Genomic DNA, 24,899 nt, shown 5'->3' with positions numbered 1-24,899 from the left:
GGGGGTCATTTCAGTGCTGCTAACACAATGGTTTGAACTTCACCCCTGGAAGTGCACTCCATTGTCTCTCAAGACAGACAGATGCCAACAACATTAGAAAATGGGATACTGAACAGTGGAAAGATATTTATCTTTTGCCTGCCTGGAGTCCCAATTTCAGGCACATGTAAGTCCCACTGTAGGATTTACTCTTATACACATAGGGTTGCAATTTTATTTTTCATGTGACCACCAACTTCTAAAAGCACAGGAGTAAGGCAAGTGGGGAGAAAAAAAGTGGCAACCTTGTGAAAACATAATGTTGAAGATGAATTGCGTCCCAAAAGCTCCATTCAGTCTTTCCAGCTTTTTAAGATTGGTATAGTCTGATTATACTCTCTGCTATGTTATCTCCAAAGTCACCAGATAAATAGATTTTATGATTTATTTAAGGAATGTGTACCCCGTTCACTATATAAGACCATGTATGCTGCCTTGGGCACCTTATGATTTATTCAAGGAATGTATACCCTGTTTACTATATGTCTATAAGACCAACACATATGACAGTTACATGCATGTTGTGTGTTGTTTCTTACACTGAAGTGCTTTTTGGGTGGGAAATGTGTGTGAAGCAGCCCTCTAGGCAGTCAGTCTGATCTGCTTTTCCTACCCAAGAGGAGGCTGAGAGTTGCTTGTTGCTGTTTTCACCTGTCACCAGGTATTGCCAGTGTTTCAACATTTTTTTATTTTTCTCTAGAGGAAAGGTGGTATTCTTCAGGGAAGAAAGCGGTCTGCAGGACTCTTCTGTATGTTATGGAGAGTGGTTTTTAAAACCTTGCATCGGATGAAGTAGACTTGTACCTACAAAAGTATGTATTGATTTAAACTGCCAAGGGTATATAGCATAGTGGTTAGTGTGTCATACTAGCACCTGGGAGACCAGGGTTCAAATCCCCGCTCAGCCATAGAGCTCACTGGGTGACCTTGGGCCAATCACTCCCTTTCAGCCTAATCTACTTCATAAAGTTATGAGGTTTAAATAGGGAGGAACAGAACCATGTGTGCTGCCTTGGGCACCTTGTAGGAATGGAGAGAAGTAAATAAATAAACATGTTAATACCAAAGAGACACTACTTTTGCTGGTGGGTTCAGTTCTGTTTCTTGGGTTCAGTTTTCTAGTGTTTTATTTTTATTTAAACTTGTTATTTTGTTTCAACCATTGTTTGCTTTTTGTATTTTAATACTAGGGCCCCTCTTTGGGGAAAACGGTCAATTAGTAAATAATAAATGAAAAGGCTTTTTTTTTAAAGCCTACACACGTTCAGGTACACCTTCTCAATATGTCTTTAAATAAATATAGAGAGAGAGAGCATTTGTACCCTGCTCTTCTCCCAAAATGGCTCCCGGATCTGCAACCAGTCGACCCAGGACATTCTCTGCCCTACAGGCTTACAATTTTTATTTCTTTTAAAAAGACACACAGAGGAAAAGGGACAGGGAGGGAAGCGGAAAAACAAAACACGAGCCCCAATTTCTAAACAGGTCCTATAATGACCAGCTGGCGCGGTTCAGAGGCAGGAGGTACCAGCTGGAACCGGGTTGTTTTGTTTTTGTTTTGCAAAGATGATCGGAGTGAGCCGCCAGCTTCCCCTCTCTTGATGGAACGGCTGCCCAATAAATGTTTTCCTGAAAGAAAGAAAAAATACTCTGCGTATGCTCAGAGGCACTCTGCCCGAGGTGCAAACAAGCACTGACGATCAAAACTGGCAGCTCTGATAACGGGGAGGGGGCAGAGCTTGTGCGTTCTAAAGGGAGCTCGAACGATCTCAGCCAATAGCGTGCCAGGCAAGGTAGGGAGGCCCGGGCCGCTTTCCCCCGATTGGCTATGACGCAGACGGAGGACAGGCAAGCGGATCGCGCTGATTGGCTGCGGAGCGAGGCAGAAAGTGCTGAGAGTTCCATTCCGCAGAGCGCGCTGGGCCTTGAGGATTTAAGCCTAGGAGTCGAGGGGAAACTTGCCCTTTCTTTCGAGGGATTCTCCAGCACGTGGCGGGGAACTGAGGAATCCGGTAAGTATTGAGGGTGTGGGTTTGCAGACTCTTTCCCCCTTTTCCGTGCTAGTGCTGTGTTTGGCTGTCCACCCAGATTTTATCTCCTCCTGCGCGGCAGGCAGAAATCCAACAGGTGAAGCCTCACTTTCTCTCCCTGGAAAAGCTGCGCCTGTTGCATTTGCAGCACCGTGCACGGCTCTTGAAAGGCAGAGGAGACCTGTCAAGTAAGGCGAAAGGTTTGTAATCCCTAGCTTGTGGGGGTGGTGGAAATGCATAAAGTTTTCACTGTTTCAGAGGGCTGGGCTGAATGAGGCCTGAGGGTGCTTAGTCCCCTGTAAATACTTGCAGCCAAGTTCTTAGAGCATGTTAGCAGTTAGATCTTGTCCTCCAGGAAGGGGGAACCTGCAGCCTTCAAGAAGTTGCTGGACTCTCCATCAGTCCAGCCAGCATGGGTAGCGATCCAGGGATGTTGGAAGCAGTAATCCAGCACAGTTCGGAGTGTTGTTACACTTTGCTATATTTGCTATGTTACCGGCAACATCACAGACTTGTGAGAAAAACGGGGAGAGGATATAAACACCATAATAATTAACATGCCGATCATCAAAAATGTGCCATAAAGTGCAGGGCTAACCATCTTTATTTGTAGATGTTCCTCAAAAGCCAGAAACTTACTCATGACTTAGTGTTATAGGATTGCAGTCCTAAGCGCAGAGCCACCCCATACATATAAAGTGCACCCATGGCTCCCCCCAAGGAATCCTGGGAACTGTAGTTCTCCCTTCAGAGAACTGCAGTTCCCATCACCCGTAACAAACAGCAGGTCCCTGGATTTTGGGGGGAAAGTCTTGTGCTTTGAAGCGTGTTGGGTGTGCTGTTGCGGATCTGCCCCTCGTCTTTCTGGAATATGCCAACCAGCTCATTTTTAGTGCCAACAGCGGGCGGGCAGTCAAGCTGCTGCTTACCCCTTTTAAATAAGGGCTGAAAAATTTAATGATTAAACTGAGTTCTTTTCCTCAACACTGGCTGGTTCTGCTGCTATGACCAATTCCTGAATATGGATAGCTTGCCCACAGTGACCTGTCTTGCACGAGGCCACCGGCCAGAGCGATGTTATTCCAGCTATTAAAATATACTTCAGCTGCCAATACTGTTTCAGTCCAAAGTCAAGGGTTTGCAAATGACTTGCAAAGCCCTGAACCACTTGGGATCTAAATAGCTGAGCGAGAGCCTCTCCCAGTATGTCCCTACCTGGGAGTTAAGGGTGAGAGAATCTCCATGGTGTCTCACCACCAGAAACTGAACATCAGGCCAGGAGGGAAGGTCCTTTCTGCTGTGGCATCTAATCCTTGGAATTTCATGGCCCTTGAAATCTATTTGGTGCCTGCGCTGATGGTTTTTAGAGGCTAAAATGTGGCTGATCGCTCAGGCCTTTCACTCAGGCTGCAATCTGAAATGGTTTCAATCGTTGTTTATATTGTATTTTTATTGTCCCGTTGCATTTTATGACTTTGTTCCAGTTGTATTGTTAGTCACCCAGAACCCTGTGGATGTGAAATAGAATTTAAATAGACTTAAGTAAATAAACTGGATTAGGTAACTGATTCAACTCTTTTTAAAAAAAGATGTACCCCTCTTAAACAGAAATATTATAATGAATACAAAGTACAAACTGTAGGTGGCAGGGCATTGTTTTTATAACAAGCATTCCCCACTTTTCTCTCTTGCATGTTTACATCATCTAAAAACAGGGAGCGCCTCCTTCAGAGTGTTTGTTTTTACCCTTAGGAAAATGTAATTAGTGAATTAATCAACAAAGAAACACAATTAATTGGCTGAGGTTTTCTTAGCCCCTGGTTTTAACAAATCTTGCTAAGCTGCCTGTTTCAGCTTGGGAGAGGACGGGTGCATAGCTTTCAGCAGAATAAAGCACAAATTATAATAAAAAGACACCTGTGAATGTCATGCGTGGCTATTGTGGGTGTGTTGTTTCTTACACAGAGGTGCTTTTGGGGGGCGAAAGGTATGTAAAGTGGCCCCCCAGGTTATGTTGGAACTAGTAACTTTTCGTGAAGTTCTGAAGCTGATGCTCATGGGAGTCATATAAAGGACCCCTGAGCATTAGGTCCAGTCTTGGCCGACTCTGGGGTTGCAGAGCTCATCACACTTTATTGGCTGAGGGAGCTGGCGTACAGCTTCCGGGTCATGTGGCCAGCATGACCAAGCCGCTTCTGGCGAACCAGAGCAGCGCACGGAAATGCCATTTACCTTCCTGCCGGAGCGGTACCTATTTATCTACTTGCACTTTGATGTGCTTTCAAACTGCTAGGTTGGCAGGAGCAGTGACCGAGCAACGGGAGCTCACCCCGTACGGGGATTCGAACTGCCAACCTTCTGAACGGCAAGTCTTAGGCTCTGTGGTTTAACCCACAGCACCATCCGTGTCGGGAGTCATATAGAGAGAGTCATATAGAGAGGGTTCCACAAGGGCAGTGTTAGAAACTGGGGTAGAAAAGCTAAGAGCCAAATGGCTTCTGGGACCTGGGTTGTGGGCACCAAAACAGAATGTCTAGTTCTCTTCCGTGGCTGCAGAAATCGCTTCTGCGCATGCCCAGACGCTAGAAATCACGCCTGCGCATGTCTGCGGTTCCAGAAATTGCAATTTTTGGTGTCTGGGCATGCACAGAAGCTATTTCCGGTGCCGCAGACATACACAGACACGATTTCCAGTGTCGTACTGCGCCGGTCTGGCCCACGGAAGATCTCCGCGGTAGTGATCCGGCCCATGCCCGCAAAGCCTTGCCGACCCCAGTCTAGTTGCCACGGAGGGTGGGGGTCGGCTTATTTTTATAAGCATGAACAATACACAATTCACATAAGAGACACGTTGTTAACATCACGTTTTTATCAAAAATGGTTAACACATGTTTAATTTGGTGTTGATAATAAAATTATTGGTACCATACTTCAATTTTCAAAGCACTCTACCCTCTATTGTTAAACTCCTTAACATATTGTCTGCCCTTAACATATACTTCGAGGCTTCAAAGCACATACGTTTCAGTAATCCTTGAGTGTCAGCCAGGCGCAGAAAATAGCACCCAGACTTTTTGAAGTGCTCGCAAATGGAGAATCTTTAGGCGCAAAATGCTCCTGGCGCCCTGCTAATTTCGAACCCTGAACGAGGGTCACGTAGCCCAGCCCCCTAAAATGCTGGGTTAGCAGTTTTTAAAGGCAGACATTCTTAGCTCTGGCCCCTCTGATGCCCACGACAATCCTGGACGCTAGGCAGTATTTCAAAATGGACTTTAGCTGTTTGGCGATTGCGAACGGCCTGCAGTTGCCCAATTAGCTGCGCACGGCTTTTTTGCTATCCTTGAGGAGTTAACGAATAACTCGGGATGAGTTTCCCCGGTTAAGACAGCCTGAGCTTTGTTCCTGCTGCAGTTTGCGCCTGTTTAAGACTCCGGTCCTGCCAACAAGTCACACGGAGGTCAGCAGATGAGAGCCATCTGTTGCCTTGGGCAGGCTGGCTTGTCAGTCTTGCTCCAGACAGGGCGGCTGCCCTGCTCCACACCTCCCAAGCTCAGAAGCAGGGGTCCACTGTAGCCACGCCGTACATTTAAAGCACATGGCTTTCCCCACAAAGAGCCCTGGGAACTATAGCTTTGCTAAGGGTGCTGGGAATTATAGCTCTGCGAGGGGTAAACTGCAGCTCCCAGGATTCTTTGCGAGGAGCCATGCCTGTTAAAGTGGTATAAAAGTGCTTTGCTCCATTGCTCCGCCCACTGTTGCCTCTGCCCCGCCCATCACTTGCAAGCGGCCCCCAGAAGGCTCTCTGCAAGAGGATGTGGCCCTTGGTCTGGAAAAGGCTCCCTGCCCCCGTTTGAATGGGTCCATGGGGCAGGGTGTCGCTTCCCGATCTTTGAATACGCTCTTGTGGTTTTTAAATATCTCTGTTGTTACGCTGGCTGTATATTTACAGGTGTATTTATTTTACAGTGGTGCCTTGGTTCTCAAACGTCTTTGTACTCAAACAACTTGGAACCCAAACACTGCAAACCCGGAAGTAAGTGTTCCGGTTTGCGAACATTTTTCGGAAGCTGAACGTGCTCCGTTTTGAGTGTTACGCTTCCGTTTTGAAGTTTACGCTGAGGTCTGTCTGTTTTTGCTATTTATTTTGCATTTTTGTTTTTGCTGCTTTTTTGTTTTGTTTTTGTGACTGTGTGGAAACCCAGTTCAGCTACTGATGGATTGATTGTGTGACTGCAGTACATTGTTTATTGCTTTCATTTTATGGATCAATGGTCTTGTCAAACAGTAAAAATCATGTTAAGTTGCTGTTTTAGGGGTTGTTTTTAAAAAGTCTGGTACGGATTAATCCATCTTGCATTGCTTTCTATGGGAAAATGCACCTTGGTTTTGGAACGCTTTGGTTTTGGAACGGACTTCCAGAACAGATTACGTTTGAGAACCAAGGTACCACTATATTATCCAGGGCAGCTGTCTACCAACTCCACCTGGTACGCAGGCTGAGACCCTACCTGCCTGTGGACTGTCTTGCCAGAGTGATGCATGCTCTAGTTATCTCCCGCTTGGACTACTGCAATGCACTCTAGGTGGGGCTACCTTTGAAGGTGACTCGGAAACTACAACTAATCCAGAATGCGGCAGCTAGACTGGTGACTGGGGGCAGCTGCCGAGACCACATAACACCGGTCTTGAAAGACCTACATTGGCTCCCAGTACGTTTCTGAGCACAATTCAAAGTGTTAGTGTTGACCTTTCAAGCCCTAAACAGCCTCAGTCCAGTATAACTGAAGGAGCATCTCCACCCCCATCGTTCTGCCCAGACACTGAAGTCCAGCTCTGAGGGCCTTCTGGCGGTTCCCTCACTGCGAGAAACAAAGCTACAGGGAACCAGGCAGAGGGCCTTCTCGGTAGTGGCGCACGCCCTGTGGAACGCCCTCCCATCAGATGTCAGGGAAATAAACAACTGTCTGACTCTTAGAAGACATCTGAAGGCAGCCCTGTTCAGGGAAGTTTTTAATGTGTGACATTTTAATGTATTTTTAATATTTGTTGGAAGCCACCCAGAGTGGCTGGGGAAACCCAGCCAGATGAGCAGGGTACAAATAATAAATTATTATCATCATTATCATCATGATTATCATAAACCTCCTTGGTGGCTCTGTTAAGGGCCACAAAGCAGAGTATGCAGGCCTGATAGCTCACTTAACCTTTCTCAATTTCAGCTTCCAAAGTTTTGGGACTCCTTTTTGCCTGCCCTCCGGTCAATCCTCTGCCGTTCTTTTCCTCTGGGCTGCTGCGGACCTCTTCTGCCATGGCCAGCCTCCCCAAAACAGATGGACACCCCATAACTAAGGAGGAGTGGACCTCTCACAACAAGATGGTGATGGAACCTCTAGACACCAACGACCCAGAGGTAAGAGGGCTTCTTGTTTGGGCAGTGACGTCAACCAGGAGAGGGTAGTATTGATTCTGGTGGAAGAAACCAGAGGGCAGGGACCGCTGTCATTCGTCGGCAATGGTTTTGAGCAACCAGGGGACAGCAGGTCAATGACTTTTATGGGCTCAGTGACGTTCATTGAGAAAATTACACTTGGCGCCGGCTTAACCCTTTCAGATTTTCCCACCTTCCTACCTCTGCAGCAGAGAGGGGGCCTGTTCTGGCCCTCCCAGATTCTGCTGGAGTCCAATTCTCTCTCTTTTTAAAATTTTCATTTCAAAACCAAAAAAAATTACGAACATCAAATTCAAAATCCATATTCATTTTCTAACATAAGCCTTTTACATAGATTACCTAAATTAAAATATATCTAATTGCTCTAGGCTTCCCTTTGCTATATGTAAATACAACACAGTTAACAAATTATATTATAAATGATATCATAGGTTCCCATATACCCCCACTCCCCTTCACCAATGTGTGATCTCAATATTTTACTTCTTCCATCTTGTGTTGTTATAATTTAATAATTATTCAATTGATTCTATTATTATTTTCTTGCTTACCCCTGCACATTTTACACATTCTCTAGTAATATTTCAATTCCGGAACCATGTTTTTCCATGTATTCCTTCACTCCATCCCACTCTCTAATTATTCTCTGATTTGAGTGGCTTCTAATAATTGCCATCAATTTTGCCATTTCTGCAAACTCAGAGTTTGTCTCTTTATCTAGCCCCGGGGAACCCAAAGCGACTTGCAACCAAGCAAATAGACAGTAAACCCCACATAGATGCATGCAAACCAAGAGGGAAAAGAAATGGCTTAAAAACATTCCCACCCACTTCTAAAAGGCCACAGATGGTTTAAGGCCGGGTTATGAGGAAAGCTTTTGCCTGGCACCTAAAGATACAGAACTACGGCACTAGCTGAGCCTCCCTGGGGAGAGCATTCCAAAAAAGGGGAGCCACTTCAAAAAAGGCCCTGTTCTCATATTGAGAACGTCTGTTAATGTCATTGTTGATCATGGTGGAGATTTGCCAAGTGTACTTTCCTCTTAGCATGTATCTCCCTTTTGTCCTGAGTTTGAGTGTCTTCAAAGCCCATGACACCTTTGGTAAAGGTTGTGCTCCAATTGGAGCGCTCGCAGGCCACTTTTTCCTAGTTGTCGGTGTTTATACTACATTTTTTTAGATTTGCCTTGAGAGAGTCTTTAAACCTCTTTTCTTGACCACCAGCATTACGCTTTCCATTTTTAAGTTCAGAATAGAGCAGTTGCTTTGGAAGACGATAATCAGTCATTGGCACAACATGACCAGTCCAACGAAGTTGGTGTTGATGAATTATTGCTTCGACACTGGTGATCTTTGCTTCTTCCAGTACACTAGCATTAGTTCGCCTGTCTTCCCAAGTGATGTGTAACTTTTTTCAGAGACTCTGTTTATGGAATCGTTCGAGGAGTTGGAGATGGCGTTTATAAGTGGTCCGTGTTTCACAGCATGACATTTTACTGTGTTCCTACACGCGGTTGGCGCTGTGGGTTAAAATACAGAGCCTAGGACTTGCCGATCGGAAGGTCGGCGGTTCAAATCCCTGCAACAGGGTGAGCTCCCATTGCTCGGTCCCTGCTCCTGCCAACCTAGCAATTCGAAAGCACGTCAAAGTGCAAGTAGATAAATAGGTACTGCTCCGGCGGGAAGGTAAACGGCGTTTCCGTGCACTGCTCTGGTTCGCCAGAAGCAGCTTAGTCATGCTGGCCACATGACCCGGAAGCTGCACGCCGGCTCCCTTGGCCAATAAAGCGAGATGAGTGCCACAACCCCAGTCGGCCACGACTGGACCTAATGGTCTGGAGTCCCTTTACCTTTACCTTACACCTTTGGGGGAAAGGTGTGCATGCAGGAGGTCCCTGGCACCTCTAGGCCAGGTGAGAAAAGACTGCCTGCGTGAGACCCTGCCAGTCAGTGCCAACAGTACTGAGCTCAGTGCCCCAATGGGTCTCACTGGGTCTAAGGGATCTTCTTGTGTCCCGTATCCATTTCCTCCTTGCGCAAAGGTCTACGACATCATCAAGAAAGAGAAGCGGCGGCAGCGGCTTGGCTTGGAGCTGATTGCGTCGGAGAACTTCGCCAGCCGGGCGGTTCTGGAGGCCCTGGGCTCTTGCATGAACAACAAATATTCGGAGGGATACCCGGGACAAAGGTAGGGGTCAGAGGATTTGGGCTCCAGGCCCGGCTGAGATCCTTTCCCCCCATGCCAAGCAAACTTGTCTGTGTCTCATTGTTGATAAAGGCTTCCAGTGACAGGTTGTCAGGAGCGAGCCGGCAGTAAATCACACAATCTGCACAGACCTGGCTGAGTGTCAGGCCTAAGGAGCTCAGCAACTCATCCCTGGTCTTTCCCTACGGATCGGTTGCTGAGACTGAAATTCCCCGCCTTTCCACAGCCATCTGAGTCCCCTCTTTCCCAGGGCTTTCCCCAAGCAATCTGAGACTGTGCCTGCATACAGCCAGCCTCTCCTCCACCCTTTTTCATGCCTCTTCTTGTTCTGGGAGACAAGGGGGGCAAGGGAGCTTTTTACAGTAGGAGAGGGAGGCATCCATGATTCTTCACCAGCTTGTCTCCTCTCAGCCTCTTGATCTCCCTCCTCCCCTGCTTCAGCTTCTGCCACTGATTCTGCACTTCCCTCTGCCACAGACTCCCCCAGCTCACTAAGCCCTGTTACCTCTTCTCCCACTTCCTTGTCCCACCACCAGTCTTTAGGCTCTGAGCCTTTGTCCCTTGGGGGTTCCTCGGCGGGTTCTTCCCACCATTCCTCTGCATCCAACCAGTCAATGACGGGTTGCGATGACGTTGCCTTGCTCTCAACAGCTCTTAACCAACCCATGGCACCCAGTTTATGTCTGTTGCCAATCGTATGACGCACCTCCAGCGAGAAGAGATTATAAGCCGGTGCTGCGGTTATGAAAATAGAGATGCGCACACAAAACTTCCCTTCTCCTTCCTTGTTTTAGGTACTATGGTGGGACGGAGTTTGTGGATGAGCTGGAGAGGCTGTGTCAGAAAAGAGCCTTGGAGGCTTACGGGCTGGACCCACAGAAGTGGGGAGTCAATGTTCAGCCCTACTCAGGTATTCCTATCATCTAACTGGTAATCTAACTGTGGAGAGGGCTGGTTCCTCTGTGGGAACCTAGTGATAAAAGCTGTAAGCTAGGCTTCCTCAACCTCGGCCCTCCAGATGTTTTGAGACTACAATTACCATCATCCCCGACCACTGGTCCTGCTAGCTAGGGATCATGGGAGTTGTAGGCCGAAAACATCTGGAGGGCCGAGATTGAGGAAGCCTGCTGTAAGCTCCTTGGATCAGAGGCCTGGCCTCTCCCTCTATAAAGCACTCTGTGTACATGGATGTCTTTGCTGGGTTCCCAATTCCTATCAGTCCCAGCCAGAGTAGTCAATGGTGGAGGGATACAGAAACATCTGGAGCAGGGACAACCAATGGAGTGTTCTCCATCAACCCGATCATTGGTCATGCTGACGGGAACTGTAGCCCATTATATTTAGAACGCAGTATGCTATAATCATAATATATTTATACATACATACATACATACCCCGCTCATCTGGTTGGGTTTCCCCAGCCACTCTGGGTGGCTCCCTACAGAATACAGTGGTGCCTCGCAAGACGAAATTAATCCGTTCCGTGAGGCTCTTCGTATAGCGGTTTTTTCGTCTTGCGAAGCAAGCCCATTGACAGCTTAGCGGATTAGCGCTACAGCTGTCAAGCGGCTTCCAGCGATCAGCTGTTAAGCGGCTTATCAGCGGAACAGCTGATAAGCGGCTTAGCAGCTTAAGAAAAGGGCAAAAAAAGCAAAAAAAACCCGCGGGGGGATGCAAGATTTTTTTCGTCTTGCGAAGCAACCCCATAGGGGAATTCGTTTTGCGAAGCGCCTCCAAAACGGAAAACCCTTTCGTCTAGCGGGTTTGTCGTCTTGCGAGGCGTTCGTCTTGCGGGGCACCACTGTATTAAAAACACAATAAAACTATCTGGAGAAGTGTGCATGGACATGAAATCTCATACCAATAACTAGCTTAGTTGGTCTCTAAGGCAGTGTTTCCCAACCTTGGGTCGCCAGCTGTTTTTGGACTACAACTCCCATCATCCCTAGCTAGCAACACCAGTTGTCAGGAATGATGGGAATTGTAGTCCTCAAACAGCTAGAGACCCAAGGTTGGGAAACACTGCTCTAAGGTGCTACTGGAAGGAAATTTTTTATTTCTTTATTTTATTTTATTTATTTTATTTTTTGTTTTGACTACGGCAGACCAACACGGCTACCTACCTGTAATGATAAAACATCAAACATTAAAAACTTCCCTAAACAGGGCTGCCTTCAGATGTCTTCTAAAAGTCAGATAGTTGTTTATTTCCTTGACATCTGACGGGAGAGCGTTCCACAGGGCGGGCGCCACCACTGAGAAGGCCCTCTACTTGGTTCCCTGTAACCTCACTTCTCGCAGTGAGGGAACTTCCAGAAGGCCCTTGGAGCTGGACCTCAGAACATATGCTAGGATATGTTCAGGCTTTCTCTCTCCCTCCCCCTTCTCATTTTCAGGGTCTCCAGCGAACTTTGCAGTATACACGGCCCTCGTAGAGCCCCACGGAAGGATCATGGGCTTGGATTTGCCAGATGGAGGCCACCTGACCCACGGCTTCATGACGGACAAGAAGAAGATCTCGGCCACCTCCATCTTCTTTGAGTCCATGCCTTACAAGGTGAGCTGCGTTCCGTGTTGAGGGATCTCTGTCCTTCTTCTAAATGCAGCGATTTTTTGGGTCTTCTTCTTCTTTGGCGATCACTCGTAGTCCATTAAGATTGTCTTCCATAAACACTGTTTTAACAGTGGGTCCGTAAGTGACTGTGGAGGCCAATTCTGAATCCACACGTCCTTCCACAGTGGGGACATAAGTTGCTGGGCAGGAGTTGATCACGGTGGAGATTTGCCAAGGGTGCCTTCCTCTTAGCACGTTTCTCCCTTGCGTCCTGAGTTCGAGTGTCTTCAAAGCCCGTGACACCTTTGGTAAAGGCTGTTCTCCAACTGGAGCGCTCGCAGGCCACTGTTTCCCAGTTGTTGGTGTTTATACTACATTTTTTTCAAATTTGCCTTGAAAGAGTCTTTGAACCTCTTTTGTTGACCACCAGCATTAGTAATAATAATAATAATAATTTATTTATATCCTGCTCTCCCCAGCCAAAGCTGGGCTCAGAGTGGCTAACAACAATAAAAACAACACAGCTTACATAAAATCACAATCAGTTAATTGAAATGCATTCTAAAATCAATTCAAAATCAAATTAATGGCAACCACTGGGCTAGAGTTCTGTGAGGATTACCGAAGGAAGGGGTCAGACTGTGCCTTGGCCAAAGGCCTGATGGAACAGCTCTGTCTTGCAGGCCCTGCAGAAAGATGTCAGGTCCTGCAAGTCCCTAGTCTCTTGTGACAGAGCATTCCACCAGATCGGGGCCACGGCCGAAAAAGCCCTGGCTATGGTCGAGGCCAGCCTAACCTCCCTGTAGCCTGAGACCTCCAACAAGTTTTTGTTTGAAGACCGTAAGGTCCTCCGTGGGACCAGGAGAGTCAATCCCGTAGGTACGAGGGTAGGCCATATACGCTTTCCATTTTTAAGTGTGTGGTGGTTGAGCACTTGGCTGCCTAAGAATGCATTCAGAAGTTTCTTTGCCACAGCGCTTCCTTGGCACGGTATCCTGGTAGCCAATTCAGGTTGTAGTTGTGTAATGAAAGATGCCAGCCCCTCGCCTTGTAGATGCAAGCTTGAGAACTTTCTGCTTGGACCCTTCCTTGATGCCTGCTGGAGTCTCTGTTGCCAATCTCCTCTTCTGGTGTCTACCGCAGTTTGCCCACCCCCAGGCAACTCCAGAAGCTGGAGGAGCTGCTCCTGTTGAACTGTTCTTCTTGGTCCTCCTTCTTACAGGTCAACCCTGAAACCGGCTACATCGACTATGACAGGCTGGAGGAGAATGCCCGCTTGTTCCACCCAAAGCTGATCATCGCAGGTAAGACGATTGGTGGAGATGTACTCTTACTAACGTTGCGTAATCTCCAACAACCACCCTACTACCCCAGGGCCAGGGCCTTCTCAGTGATGGCTCCGACCTGGTGGAATGCTCTGTCCCATGAGACCAGAGCCCTGCAGGATTTAACCTCCTTCCGCAGGGCCTGTAAGACAGAGCTATTCCGCCTGGCTTTCAATTTGAACTTAACCTGATCTTTTATTCCCCTTCCTTCCTTATTTATGAAGATTACCCATTCTGAGATCCCACAGCTAATTCCCCCCTGATCTCCTTGCTGGCCCAAATAGGACTAATTTAGCCAGCTAGCCCTGGTGATCATCTAATGTTTATTGGATGGATTTCCCCCCTAAATTGATTTTTGAATTCTGAATTTATTGCTATTCACGTTTTATACTGTATTTTATGCTGTTTTTTGTTGCATCAATAAAGGGTTTTAAATTTCCCAGCTGGTCTTGGGCATTCTGAATGGTCTCTTCTCTCCTAGGGGTTAGCTGCTATTCGCGGAACCTGGACTACGCTCGCATGAGGAAGATTGCCGATGAGAACGGGGCATACCTGATGGCTGACATGGCCCACATCAGTGGCTTGGTGGCCGCCGGCGTGGTGCCGTCCCCATTTGAGCACTGTGATGTGGTCTCGACCACGACGCACAAAACCCTGCGGGGGTGCCGGGCGGGCATGATTTTCTTCCGGAAAGGTGAGGGTTGTGGTGTAGAACAACTGCCTGTTTTTTCCAGGAAGGAGGTGAACTTAGGGGTGGGCAGTAGGGGGCCACAAGTGTCAGGAAATGGGTGGTTGGGGGCCGAAATGCCGGTGGGCAGTGCCCAAAGTCACCGGTGCTATTTACACTCCTTCAGTGCTTATTCACCGGCAACCTCAATTGTGATGGGGAGAAAGGTGCTGCTAAGACTTAATATAGGCAACTAGGTAAAGGTAAAGGGACCCCTGACCATTAGGTCCAGTCATGGCCGACTCTGTACGCCGACTCTGGGGTTGTGGCACTCATCTCGCTTTACTGGCCGAGTGAGCCGGCATACAGCTTCCGGGTCATGTGGCCAGCAGGACTAAGCCACTTCTGGCCAACCAGAGCAGCGCACGGAAACGCCGTTTACCTTCCCACTGGAGTGGTACCTATTGATCTACTTGCACTTTGACGTGTTTTCGAACTGCTAGGTTGGCAGGAGCAGGGACTGAGGAACAGGAGCTCACCCCGTCGCGGGGATTCGAACCGCCGACCTTCTGATCAGCATGTCCTAGGCTCTGTGGTTTAAACCACAGCGCCACCCGCGTCCCAATATAGGCAGCTAAGAATAAATAAATTTGTTCTCCAAGCCAACTTCATTTGGCCCTTCTCATACCCCCAAGTAATGCTAATGCTGTCAGTTCTTATTTTGTAATGAAGTAAATTTCTAGGAACTCTATATACAGTCGTACCTTGGTTCTCAAATGGAATCCATCCCAGAAGTCTGTTCGAAAACCAAAGCGCGGCTTCTGATTGGCTGCAGGAGCTTCCTGTACTCAAGCGGAAGCTGCGTCAGACGTTTAGGTTCCAAAAAACGTTCGCAAAGCGGAACACTCATTTCCGGGTTTGCGGCCTTCAGGAGCCCAAACGTTCAAGTCACAAGACGTCTCAATAACTAAGGTACGACTGTAATGGTTTTATTATACAGTGGTACCTCGGGTTACATACGCTTCAGGTTACACACACTTCAGGTTACAGACTCTGCTAACCCAGAAATAGTGCTTCAGGTTAAGAACTTTGCTTCAGGAGGAGAACAGAAATCGTGCTCCAGCGGCACGGCGGCAGCAGGAGGCCCCATTAGCTAAAGTGCTGCTTCAGGTTAAGAACAGTTTCAGGTTAAGAACGGACCTCCGGAACAAATTAAGTACTTAACCCGAGGTACCACTGTATTTATTTATTTATTGCATTCATAGACCAGCTTTTTGTCCATGGTTCATTTAATCCACACACAACAACCCTGTGAGGTAGGTTAGGCTGAGAGGCAGCGACTGTCCCAAGGTTGCCCAGTGAGCTTCATGGCTGAGTCAGGATTCGAACCCTGGTCTCCCAGTCCAAATCTAATGCACCAACCACTACACCACCACTGAAGTCCTTTTGTACTGAGAGACACAATTGCTCTGCCTCCCCTGGTGCTTTCTACTCTAATGAGAAGCTCCCCCATCGCCTGCTTGCCCGCGCTTTTAACTGGCGACGCCAGTAATCGCACACAGGACCTTTGGCACTCCAAGCGGGCATTCTGCCACTGAGCTGCAACCTCTCTCAGTAGCTGATTGCATTTGGAGTTGAGCATTTGGCTCTAGGTGACTGCAAAGTTGAAGCCAAAGGGAAGGATTAGCCAAGAGCAGCGGCAGCAGCACCCCAAAAACTCCTGCCCCAAATTACCCCCCTCCTTTCTGTTCTCCCCAGGTGCCCGCAGCGTGGATCCGAAAACGGGGAAAGAAATCCTGTACAACTATGAAAGCCTGATCAACCAAGCAGTGTTTCCTGGGCTACAGGGAGGGCCGCACAACCATGCCATTGCGGGTAAGGCAGGCTCTCTAAAACAGGGAGGCTGGAAGTGTTCTGCTAACTCTATGAGCAGCGTGGATAAAAATCAATGATTTAATTTAATTATTTTTTTAAAAAAGGATTTTTTTTTATTTAAATCAGATTTCTTATATTTAAATCAGATTTTTAAAATAAAATGCTTTTGGAGGAAAGATCTTTCTAAAGGTAGTTTTCTATTTAAGTTACATTATAGTCCAAAGGCTATTCATCAGCAAATAAGGATTTTTCATATGTGCTAAAACTCAGTCTAAATTAGTTTGACACATATGCTATAATGTTATTGCTTTAGTTAAATAAACGGTTTCAATTGTTATTAAGGAAATGATTATTTTTCTCCTGCCAATAAAGTACAGCAGAAAAGTTGTCAAAATATAGTTAACTTACTAAACATCACAATAATTTCATAATTACCTGTCTATGTATTTCTAATACATCAGTAGTTTTTGATATAACTGTAAAAACTACTCTGAAAATTTATTATTCAAAGAACGAAACCTTCCTCTCGTAAATATTAAGATTATACCAGCAAGAATGAGTTTTCAGGGTGTGGGTGTGTGATGATTTAAATCAAGTCTTACTGACTAGTGATTTAAATCAAATCCACCCTGTCTATGAGTGATCTGCGATAGATCTGACGGAAGGGCAACAAGGAAGGAGGGAGGGGGTTTCAGAAACTGGGAGCAGCCACTGAAAGGCCCTAGAAGATGGAGGTGTTTGATGAGACATCTTTCTCCGTTCCACACACCCCTGCCCACATCCTCTCTTCTTTTTTGTCCAGGAATTGCGGTAGCTCTGAAGCAAGCCATGACTCCGGAATTCAAAGCTTACCAGAGGCAGGTCGTCGCCAACTGCAAGGCCTTATCCAACGCCCTTGTTGGCTTGGGATATCACATTGTTACCGGTAAGGAACAGCTAGGACACAAAACACACAAACACACACAGGAAGAAACATTACGGGCAGAATCATTGCCACACACAGGAAGAACCAAGGAGTTTGAATGCTTCACCTGTAGTTGTATACATCATTTAATGCGGCGATACAAAGGGAAGGTGTTAACATAAGGGATTGTTATTTTTACTGGAGTGTAATTGAAATTTATAAGGTTTTGGAACACAAAAAAGTAAATCACCAAACCATCAGTTCTAGCACGTGACTGTGGCCACCCAAGCAGGGAGGATTTGAACCCTGGTCTCCCAGGTCCTAGCCCAACGCTCTAAACTTCTGCACCATACCGGCTAGCAAAACACTTGCTAGAGAGACCAAGTTTCAAGTCTCAAGAAGCCAAGGGGTGGAGATTCAGCCCAGGTCCAAAAGATGTTCCAAAGTCTAGGCCAGGCAAGAGCCTAAGGTGAAGGGCACAGGTTGTTTTAGTGGCCGGGGATGATGTAATTTACCGTATTTTTCGCTCTATAAGACACACTTTTCCCCTCCTAAAAAGTAAGCGGAAATGTGTGTGCGTCTTATGGAGCAAATGCAGGCTGCGCAGCTATCCCAGAAGCCAGAACAGCAAGAGGGATCGCTGCGCAGCGAAAGGAGCGATCCCTCTTGTTGTTCTGACTTCGCTTCGCTGGAGAGGCACTGCATAGCTTTCCCTCTCTGCACTTTCTCTTCAGCAAAGCGGGAGGAGAAATGGAGAGGTGCTGCGCAGAGAGGGAGAGAATATTTTTTTTTCTTGTTTTCCTCCTCTAAAACTAGATGCGTCTTATGGTCGGGTGCGTCTTATAGAGCGAAAAATACGGTATATTAATTTGTAATTTAGCAGCATCAACATGACCTGTTCTAGACGCTTAAAACGCGAAGCCAGTTCTTATCTGCTTGTCCTACTGAACTGATGCTTGCAAACTTCGCTGGCGGGTGCCATGTTCCTCATTTCCCTCTGCTGCCCCCCCACAATTGCCCTTGCAAATTTGGGGTGACATGAGTGAGTCACTGCTGGCGTTTGCCTCTTCTCCTAGGCGGCTCCGACAACCATTTGATCCTGGTGGACCTGCGCAGCCGAGGCACGGACGGAGGGCGGGCCGAACGGGTCCTTGAGCTCTGCTCCATTGCATGCAACAAGAACACCTGCCCAGGTGAGAGTGGCCAAGCTTCAAGAGGCTCTTCACAGTGCGTAGCAATGGCCAAGCATCCCCCTCACAGCGCTGGGGTTTAGCAGTTTTCAGAAATGCCTGGTGTAGGGGTTGTGTATTGACACTAGGAGAGGGATACAGTGGTTACAGGTTCAGGTTACAGACTCTGCTAACCCAGAAATAGTACCTCGGGTTAAGAACTTTGCTTCAGGATGAGAACAGAAATCGCGTGGCAGAGGTGTGGCAGCAGCGGGCGGCCCCATTAGCTATAATAATAATAATAATAAATTTTATTTATATCCCGCCCTCCCCAGCCGAAGCCGGGCTCAGGGCGGCTAACAACAATAAAACAGTACAAAAGTACAGCACAAACAACATTCTAAAATCATTCATTATAAAATTAATTAAATTCAAGCCACTGGCCACCATTGGGCCAGAGCTCCATGAAGATTGCTGAGGGAGGGAGTCAGGCTGTGCCCTGGCCAAAGGCCTGGCGGAACAGCTCTGTCTTGCAGGCCCTGCGGAAAGATGTCAAGTCCCGCAGGGCCCTAGTCTCTTGTGACAGAGTGTTCCACTAGATCGGAGCCACAGCCGAAAAAGCCCTGGCTCTAGTTGAGGCCAGCCTAACTTCTCTGTAGCCTGGGACCTTCAAGATGTTTTTATTTGAAGACTGTAAGTTTCTCTGTGGGGCATACCAGGAGAGGCGGTCCCGTAGGTACAAGGGTCCTAGGCCATATAGGGCTTTAAAGGTTAAACCCAGCACCTTAAACCTGATCCTGTACTCCACCGGGAGCCAGTGCAGCTGGTATAGCACCGGGTGAATGTGATCTCGCAGCGAAGACCACGTAAGGAGTCTCGCTGCAGCATTCTGCACCCGCTGGGTCTGGGCTAAAGTGGTACCTCAGGTTAAGAACAGTTTCAGGTTAAGAACGGACCTCCAAAACGAATTAAATTCTTAACCCGAGGTACCACTCTATATTTCTTAGATGTTATCCTTCCTGACTCACATTTGGGAGTTCCACAAAGTACTTCCCCTTGTCATTCCCTCGGCCGGTGAATTCGGATCCTCCTAGCTGGGTATGAACAGGCCTAGTCTGCCCACTGATTTCTCTGGCCTCATCTTGCCCTCTCTGCCTGGCAATTGCTCTCCCGAGAAGAGAAGGATCTTTCCTGGACCCAAGACCCCTTTACCTAGAGGTCCAGGAGGTGGCATTCAGCAGCTTGTGCACACAACGTAGGGGCTCTTCTGCTGAGTTACCACCCCTCCCCATTTGGGGAGAAATTCAGGAAGGATGGGAAAGTAGACCTGAAGGAGCGTCTCCACCCCCCATTGTTCAGCCTGGACACTGAGGTCCAGCTCCAAGGGCCTTCTGGCGGTTCCCTCACTGTGAGAAGTGAGGTTACAGGGAACCAGGCACAGGGCCTTCTCGGTAGTGGTGCCTGCCCTGTGGAACGCCCTCCCACCAGATGTCAAGGAAATAAACAACTATCGGACTCTTAGAAGACATCTGAAGGCAGCCCTCTTTAGGGAAGTTTTTAATGTTTGATGTTTTATTGTGTTTTTAATGTTCTGTTGGAATTCTTTTTATTATTATGAATAATAGAATCGTAGAGTTAGACAGGACCACAAGGGTCATCTAGTCCAACCCCCTGCAATGCAGGAATATTTCACACAACGTGGGGCTCAAACCCACAACGCTGTGATCTCATGTTCTACCAACCGACCGTCCTTTATTTTGTCACTGCTGCTGTCCTTTGGGGAAGCCTTGTCCAAATTATTAGAGTCACCAGTTTTCAGGGTTTAAACTGTTGGGAGCCGCCTGGCGTGGCTGGAGAAATAATAAATTAGAAATAAATTATTGTTATTATTGTTATTATTATTATTATTATTATTAATTACAGTGGTGCCCCGCAAGACGAATGCCTCGCAAAACGAAAAACGCGCAAGACGAAAGGGTTTTTCGGTTTTTGCGTCGCTTCGCTAGACAATTTTCCCTATGGGCTTGCTTCGCAAGACGAAACGTCTTGCGAGTTCTTTCGAGTTTGTTTCCTTTTTCTTTAAGCCGCTAAGCCGTTAATAGCCGCTAAGCCGCTAATAGCCGTGCTTCGCAAGACGAAAAAACCACAAGACGAAGAGACTCGCGGAACGGATTAAGTTCGTCTTGCGAGGCACCACTGTATTATTAAGCAGCAACTTTAGAAGACTGCTGGGTAGGAAAACTGAGGATTTAAATAACAAGCCTCAGTTTTTATGCAGTTTATCTATGCAATGTATAAAACTGGCCAGCTGACCGTGTCTTTGGATTCAACCCATGGCCTCTTCCCTCGTGCTTAGGAGACAAGAGTGCCCTGCGCCCCAGCGGTCTTCGGCTGGGAACACCAGCCCTTACCTCCAGGGGATTCTTGGAAGAGGACTTCCGGAAAGTCGCTCACTTCATCCATAAAGGTAGGAAAGTGCCTGTGGGCATGGTAGCAAGCACTGTTTTTGGAGATCTGGTCTTTGCTTTCTACCTCATCTTCGCCAGCAGCCTCTGCCTTAGGTGAACGCTGGTTTCATCCCCTCACTTATTTGCAGAATGATTTGGAAGTGCCAATGCAAATTCAGTTACAGGTAGGTAGCTGTGTTGGTCTGCCGTGGTCGAAACAAAATAAAAATAAAAATTCCTTCCAGTAGCACCTTAGAGACCAATTAAGTTTGTTATTAGTATGCATGCACACAAAAGCTCATACCAATAGCAAACTTAGTTGGTCTCTAAGGTGCTGCTGGAAGGAAATTTGTTTCGAATGCAAATTCAGACTAGGTTTGCACCTTGCTGCAGGTGTGAGGAACATGTGCTCCCCCCAATATCTTACTTATTTACACCCCACCATTTTCTCCAGGTTAGGCCAAGAGGAAGTGACTGCTCCGAGGCCACTTCCGGAGCTTCCTGACTGAGTGAGGATTTGAACCCTGGCCTCCCCCAGGTCCTAGTTTGACCCTCTAACCACTACACCACTCTGCCTCTTGCTGGACCACTATTTCCTTCATCCCAGATCATTGGCCATGCTAGTCTTGGGCTGGTAGTAGTTGGAGCTCGATAGCATCTGGAGGGCCGCCCTTCAGAGGTTTTGGGCTGGCACACTTGTGGAGTTAGGAAAAGGTAAAGGGACCCCTGACCACTAGGTCCAGTCGTCACCGACTCTGGGGTTGCAGCGCTCATCTTGCTTTATTGGCCAAGGGAGCCAGCGTACAGCTTCCGGGTCATGTGGCCAGCATGACTAAGCTGCTTCTGGCGAACCAGAGCAGCGCACGGAAATGCCGTTTACCTTCCCACTGGAGTGGTACCTATTTATCTACTTGCACTTTGAGGTGCTTTTGAACTGCTAGGTTGGCAGGAGCAGGGACCAAGTAACGGGAGCTCACCTCATCACGGGGATTCGAACCGTCGACCTTCTGATCGGCAAGTCCTAGGCTCTGTGGTTTAACCCACAGCACCACCCGCGTCCCACTTGTGGAGTTACCCTATACCAAATTGGGCCACCAGGTCAACTTGGGCAGAGCGATTGGTTCTTACTGGTTGTGGCGTCTCAACATTTAGAGACATTTTGCGGTCCTTTAAACAGGAGGCATCTGGGATTGAACCTGGAGCCTTTCTAAATGCGAAAGGCGTTCGCCACCCCTGAACCACAGTCCCCGCTCCCCCTCTGATGAGGTTTTGCTGTCCAAAGTAGTAATTGCTCACCCAGTAGCCCACTCAGCCGCCAAACGAGGAAATGTCTGTGTTGCCCATGCAGGTATTGAGCTCACCTTGCAGGTCCAGAGCGACATGAGTCCCAAAGCGACGCTGAGAGAGTTTAAGGAGAAGCTGGTGTCTGACGAGAAGTACCAAGCTCCCCTGAGATCCCTCCGGCAGGAGGTGGAGGCCTTTGCAGATACCTTCCCCCTCCCTGGCTTGCCTGTTCTATAAAATAAAAGTCTCAGTTTTCCCCTGCGCCAGAAGAACAGCAAGGAAACTCCTGCCTGGAACAGCCACGATTCTTCTTGGCTGGGTTGTCTCGTGAAAGCTGCCCTCCCGTAAAAGGGATTTAGGAGGAATCGAGGCATCTCCAGTGTCCCCTTTTCTTTACTGTTCTTACAAGCAGAGCTGCTCTCGAAACCTGCTCTTTAACCAACCTCTACCCCATCTTTTAAAAAATACGTTGCATTGAATATGGACCCCAGGAGGAAATGGGCACAGGCCAAACGTAGCTTTAGAATCCTCCGTTGGCGGGGTTAACAGCCGTCTTAATGGACATCCCAGAATTATACCCCTGGCAGTGGTGAAGAGGCCCCGAGAGAGATGTGCCACACAGTTGCTGCGAATGGAAATCAGAGTTTAAAATATTGCATACGGAATCAACCTGTTACCCAAAGGTCTTAAATGAAAGAGGCTGAGAGATGGCGGAAGGGGGAAGTACAATGTTGACACCAACTCGAAGCTCCCCCGGGGTTTGAATAAATGTCAGACTGGGTCATGAGGAAGGATGAATCTGATTTTTTGCCGGGTTTGAGCTTCCTCGTTAAAGCTGGCGTCTCGGAGAAAACAGATTTACTGCTAGCCTAAGCAAGAAACAACAAAAAGATAGATCTTTGTGCTGAGGTGTCTTCAGCCGGCATAGCTGAGCCGCTTTCAAACCAGAGTTTTCTTCATTCAGGAAAACTCAAACCAAAGTCTTCCTTTGCTTTGGTTTACGGAACCCCCTGCCACAAGGATTGGGGATGGCTGGGATCATTTAGCAGAGGTATTAAGAGCACAGATCTGTCAATAGGGATCAGTCATGAAATGTGCAACCCGGACAAAGTGCTGCGGTGTGGAACGCTCCTCTGTTCCAGTAAGACAGTTATGCCTCTGTGATACATTTCATCCCACCTGGTTTTCCATTCCCACCCTGCTGCAATGGGGCTCCCCCCCATCTTTTTTACTTTCCCCCCCTTAAAAGATTTCTTTTTTTCTGCAAAGCTTGGGGAGTCTCCCTGCTGCCCCTGTGGCTGATTGCCCTTTGGGCTACTAGAGCAGGGTGCTCACACCTGAAAATTGGAAAGCTAAACAGAATCCTCTTCTTCAGAGACCACTGAACCCTCACCGATCTGCCAGGCAACTGGCCGTTGCCTTTGTAGCCTGGTTGAGGGTTTCTCAGAAGCACGCAGCTGTTTCACTGCGGGAAACAAGGCTAGACGAACCTTCCAGTCGGATCCAGCTGTTTTACATGGCTTGTGCCTGAGATGTCATCTCTAGACTACCAAGATTTCAGCCGTGTATATACCTTGAAAGGTCAAAGATAACGTTTCTCCATTCACAAACATTGTTGTGGAATAGCAACTGGCACAAGTTTCCAATCGCTGGAGAACGGGGAGAGTTTAAGCAAACCGTCTCGGATATTCAATTTATCAGAGCGGGCCTACCATGAATGTAAGAAAAGTCCTGATGCGTCCACCAGTCTAGTCGAGAATCCTCTTCTCACAATGGCCAACCAGGTGTCTGCTGGAAACCTGCAAGCAGGATCTAAGCACAAGAGCGCTCTCCCCACCTGTGGCTTCCAGCAATGGGCATTTGAAAACAACATAGCAAGACAGAATTCTGTCTTTCTAAATCCAAGGCATGGGACTCTCAGCTACATCAGCAAAGCAACAGCAATTTGGATGCCCTATAAACATGCAACACTAGATGGTGCCAGAGACCAGGAATTTTAAAAACGCGATTTTCCATAGAGATTTTTTTTTCCTTTTGTTAAAGCGATCTTATTTCTGACTTACAGCATTTTTCCCAGTTTAGATCCACCCTTGGCTAGCCTCTTGCATTGCTCAACTCCCAACATTTTGTGGTTGCCATTCTCCAGTCCTCCCCCCCCCCCACTTTTTGTATCAGACACAGGAGCTCAGAAATAGAGTCAGGACAATTTTTTACTAAGCACAATAAAATCAAGAATTGAACCACAATATACGCCAAGGGTTATATAAGCTTTAAAAAATACAACCAGTATATATATATATATTGTATTTCAAAAATATTTTGAGCCCAAATAAATAATTTCTTCTTCTTCTTCCCCCTGCCTCCAATGTACATTTTATCATTGTAGTCACTGGGTGTTGAGTATTGTTGGTGAAGCGCTTATGCAGTAAACACCTTAACAGCACTAAGACATGGAAGGCATGCTGCTCAGATTTTCTTCAGTGAAGACGCTCACGTTTCCCCATCTCTCTTAACTACTGCTTAAGCGAAAAGTGTTGTGTTCCTACAAGTGCGGACAAGAAACTGAACATGCAGTTAGGAAGATCACTTGGGGGAGTTGTTACTTCCAGGGAGCTGCCAGTCCAGTCGAGATGGAGAAAGGTCAAGTAGTTGGTTGGTAAGAGGAAAACGCAGAATTATGGGGCCCAGCGTCTGGGCTTTCCACAGCACCCAGAGGGACCGCGATCCTGCATGTCGCACCCACAAGCTGGCCAGCGCCAGCTCCGCGCATGTAGTGCGCCAGCGCCAATTCACATGTCTCAAGGGGTCGATTGTACCTAAGCTGCTGAATCTGTGGGCCACTCACATCCTCTGTGTGTGATGTTCCCATGGATCAGCCTATGGTTATATTTGCAAGATTAAAGCAGCAGAGATATGCAAACACCTCAATTGCCAAATGGCTAGATGAGCTC

The 24,899-nt window shown here is 47.5% G+C and overlaps 1 protein-coding gene across 1 annotated transcript; it reads left to right on the top strand.

Moving 5' to 3' along the window:
* The first annotated feature begins 1,852 nt into the window (after positions 1-1,852).
* On the top strand, positions 1,853-24,301 carry SHMT1 (serine hydroxymethyltransferase 1). The gene is made up of 12 exons (XM_081889206.1): positions 1,853-2,051; positions 7,289-7,479; positions 9,560-9,705; positions 10,518-10,633; positions 12,120-12,280; positions 13,500-13,581; positions 14,084-14,296; positions 16,028-16,144; positions 16,947-17,069; positions 18,125-18,241; positions 20,574-20,684; positions 22,013-24,301. Exons 1-12 carry the CDS (start codon positions 1,868-1,870, stop codon positions 22,183-22,185), a joined length of 1,734 nt encoding a protein of 577 aa, XP_081745332.1. The 5' UTR covers positions 1,853-1,867; the 3' UTR covers positions 22,186-24,301.
* Positions 24,302-24,899: the final 598 nt, after the last annotated feature.

This window comes from Podarcis melisellensis (assembly GCF_964234715.1).
Source record: "Podarcis melisellensis genome assembly, chromosome: 14".
Lineage (NCBI taxonomy): Eukaryota > Metazoa > Chordata > Lepidosauria > Squamata > Lacertidae > Podarcis > Podarcis melisellensis.
The sequence above is the reverse complement of the archived record's forward strand: the minus strand, read 5'-3'. Positions and strand labels throughout refer to the sequence as shown.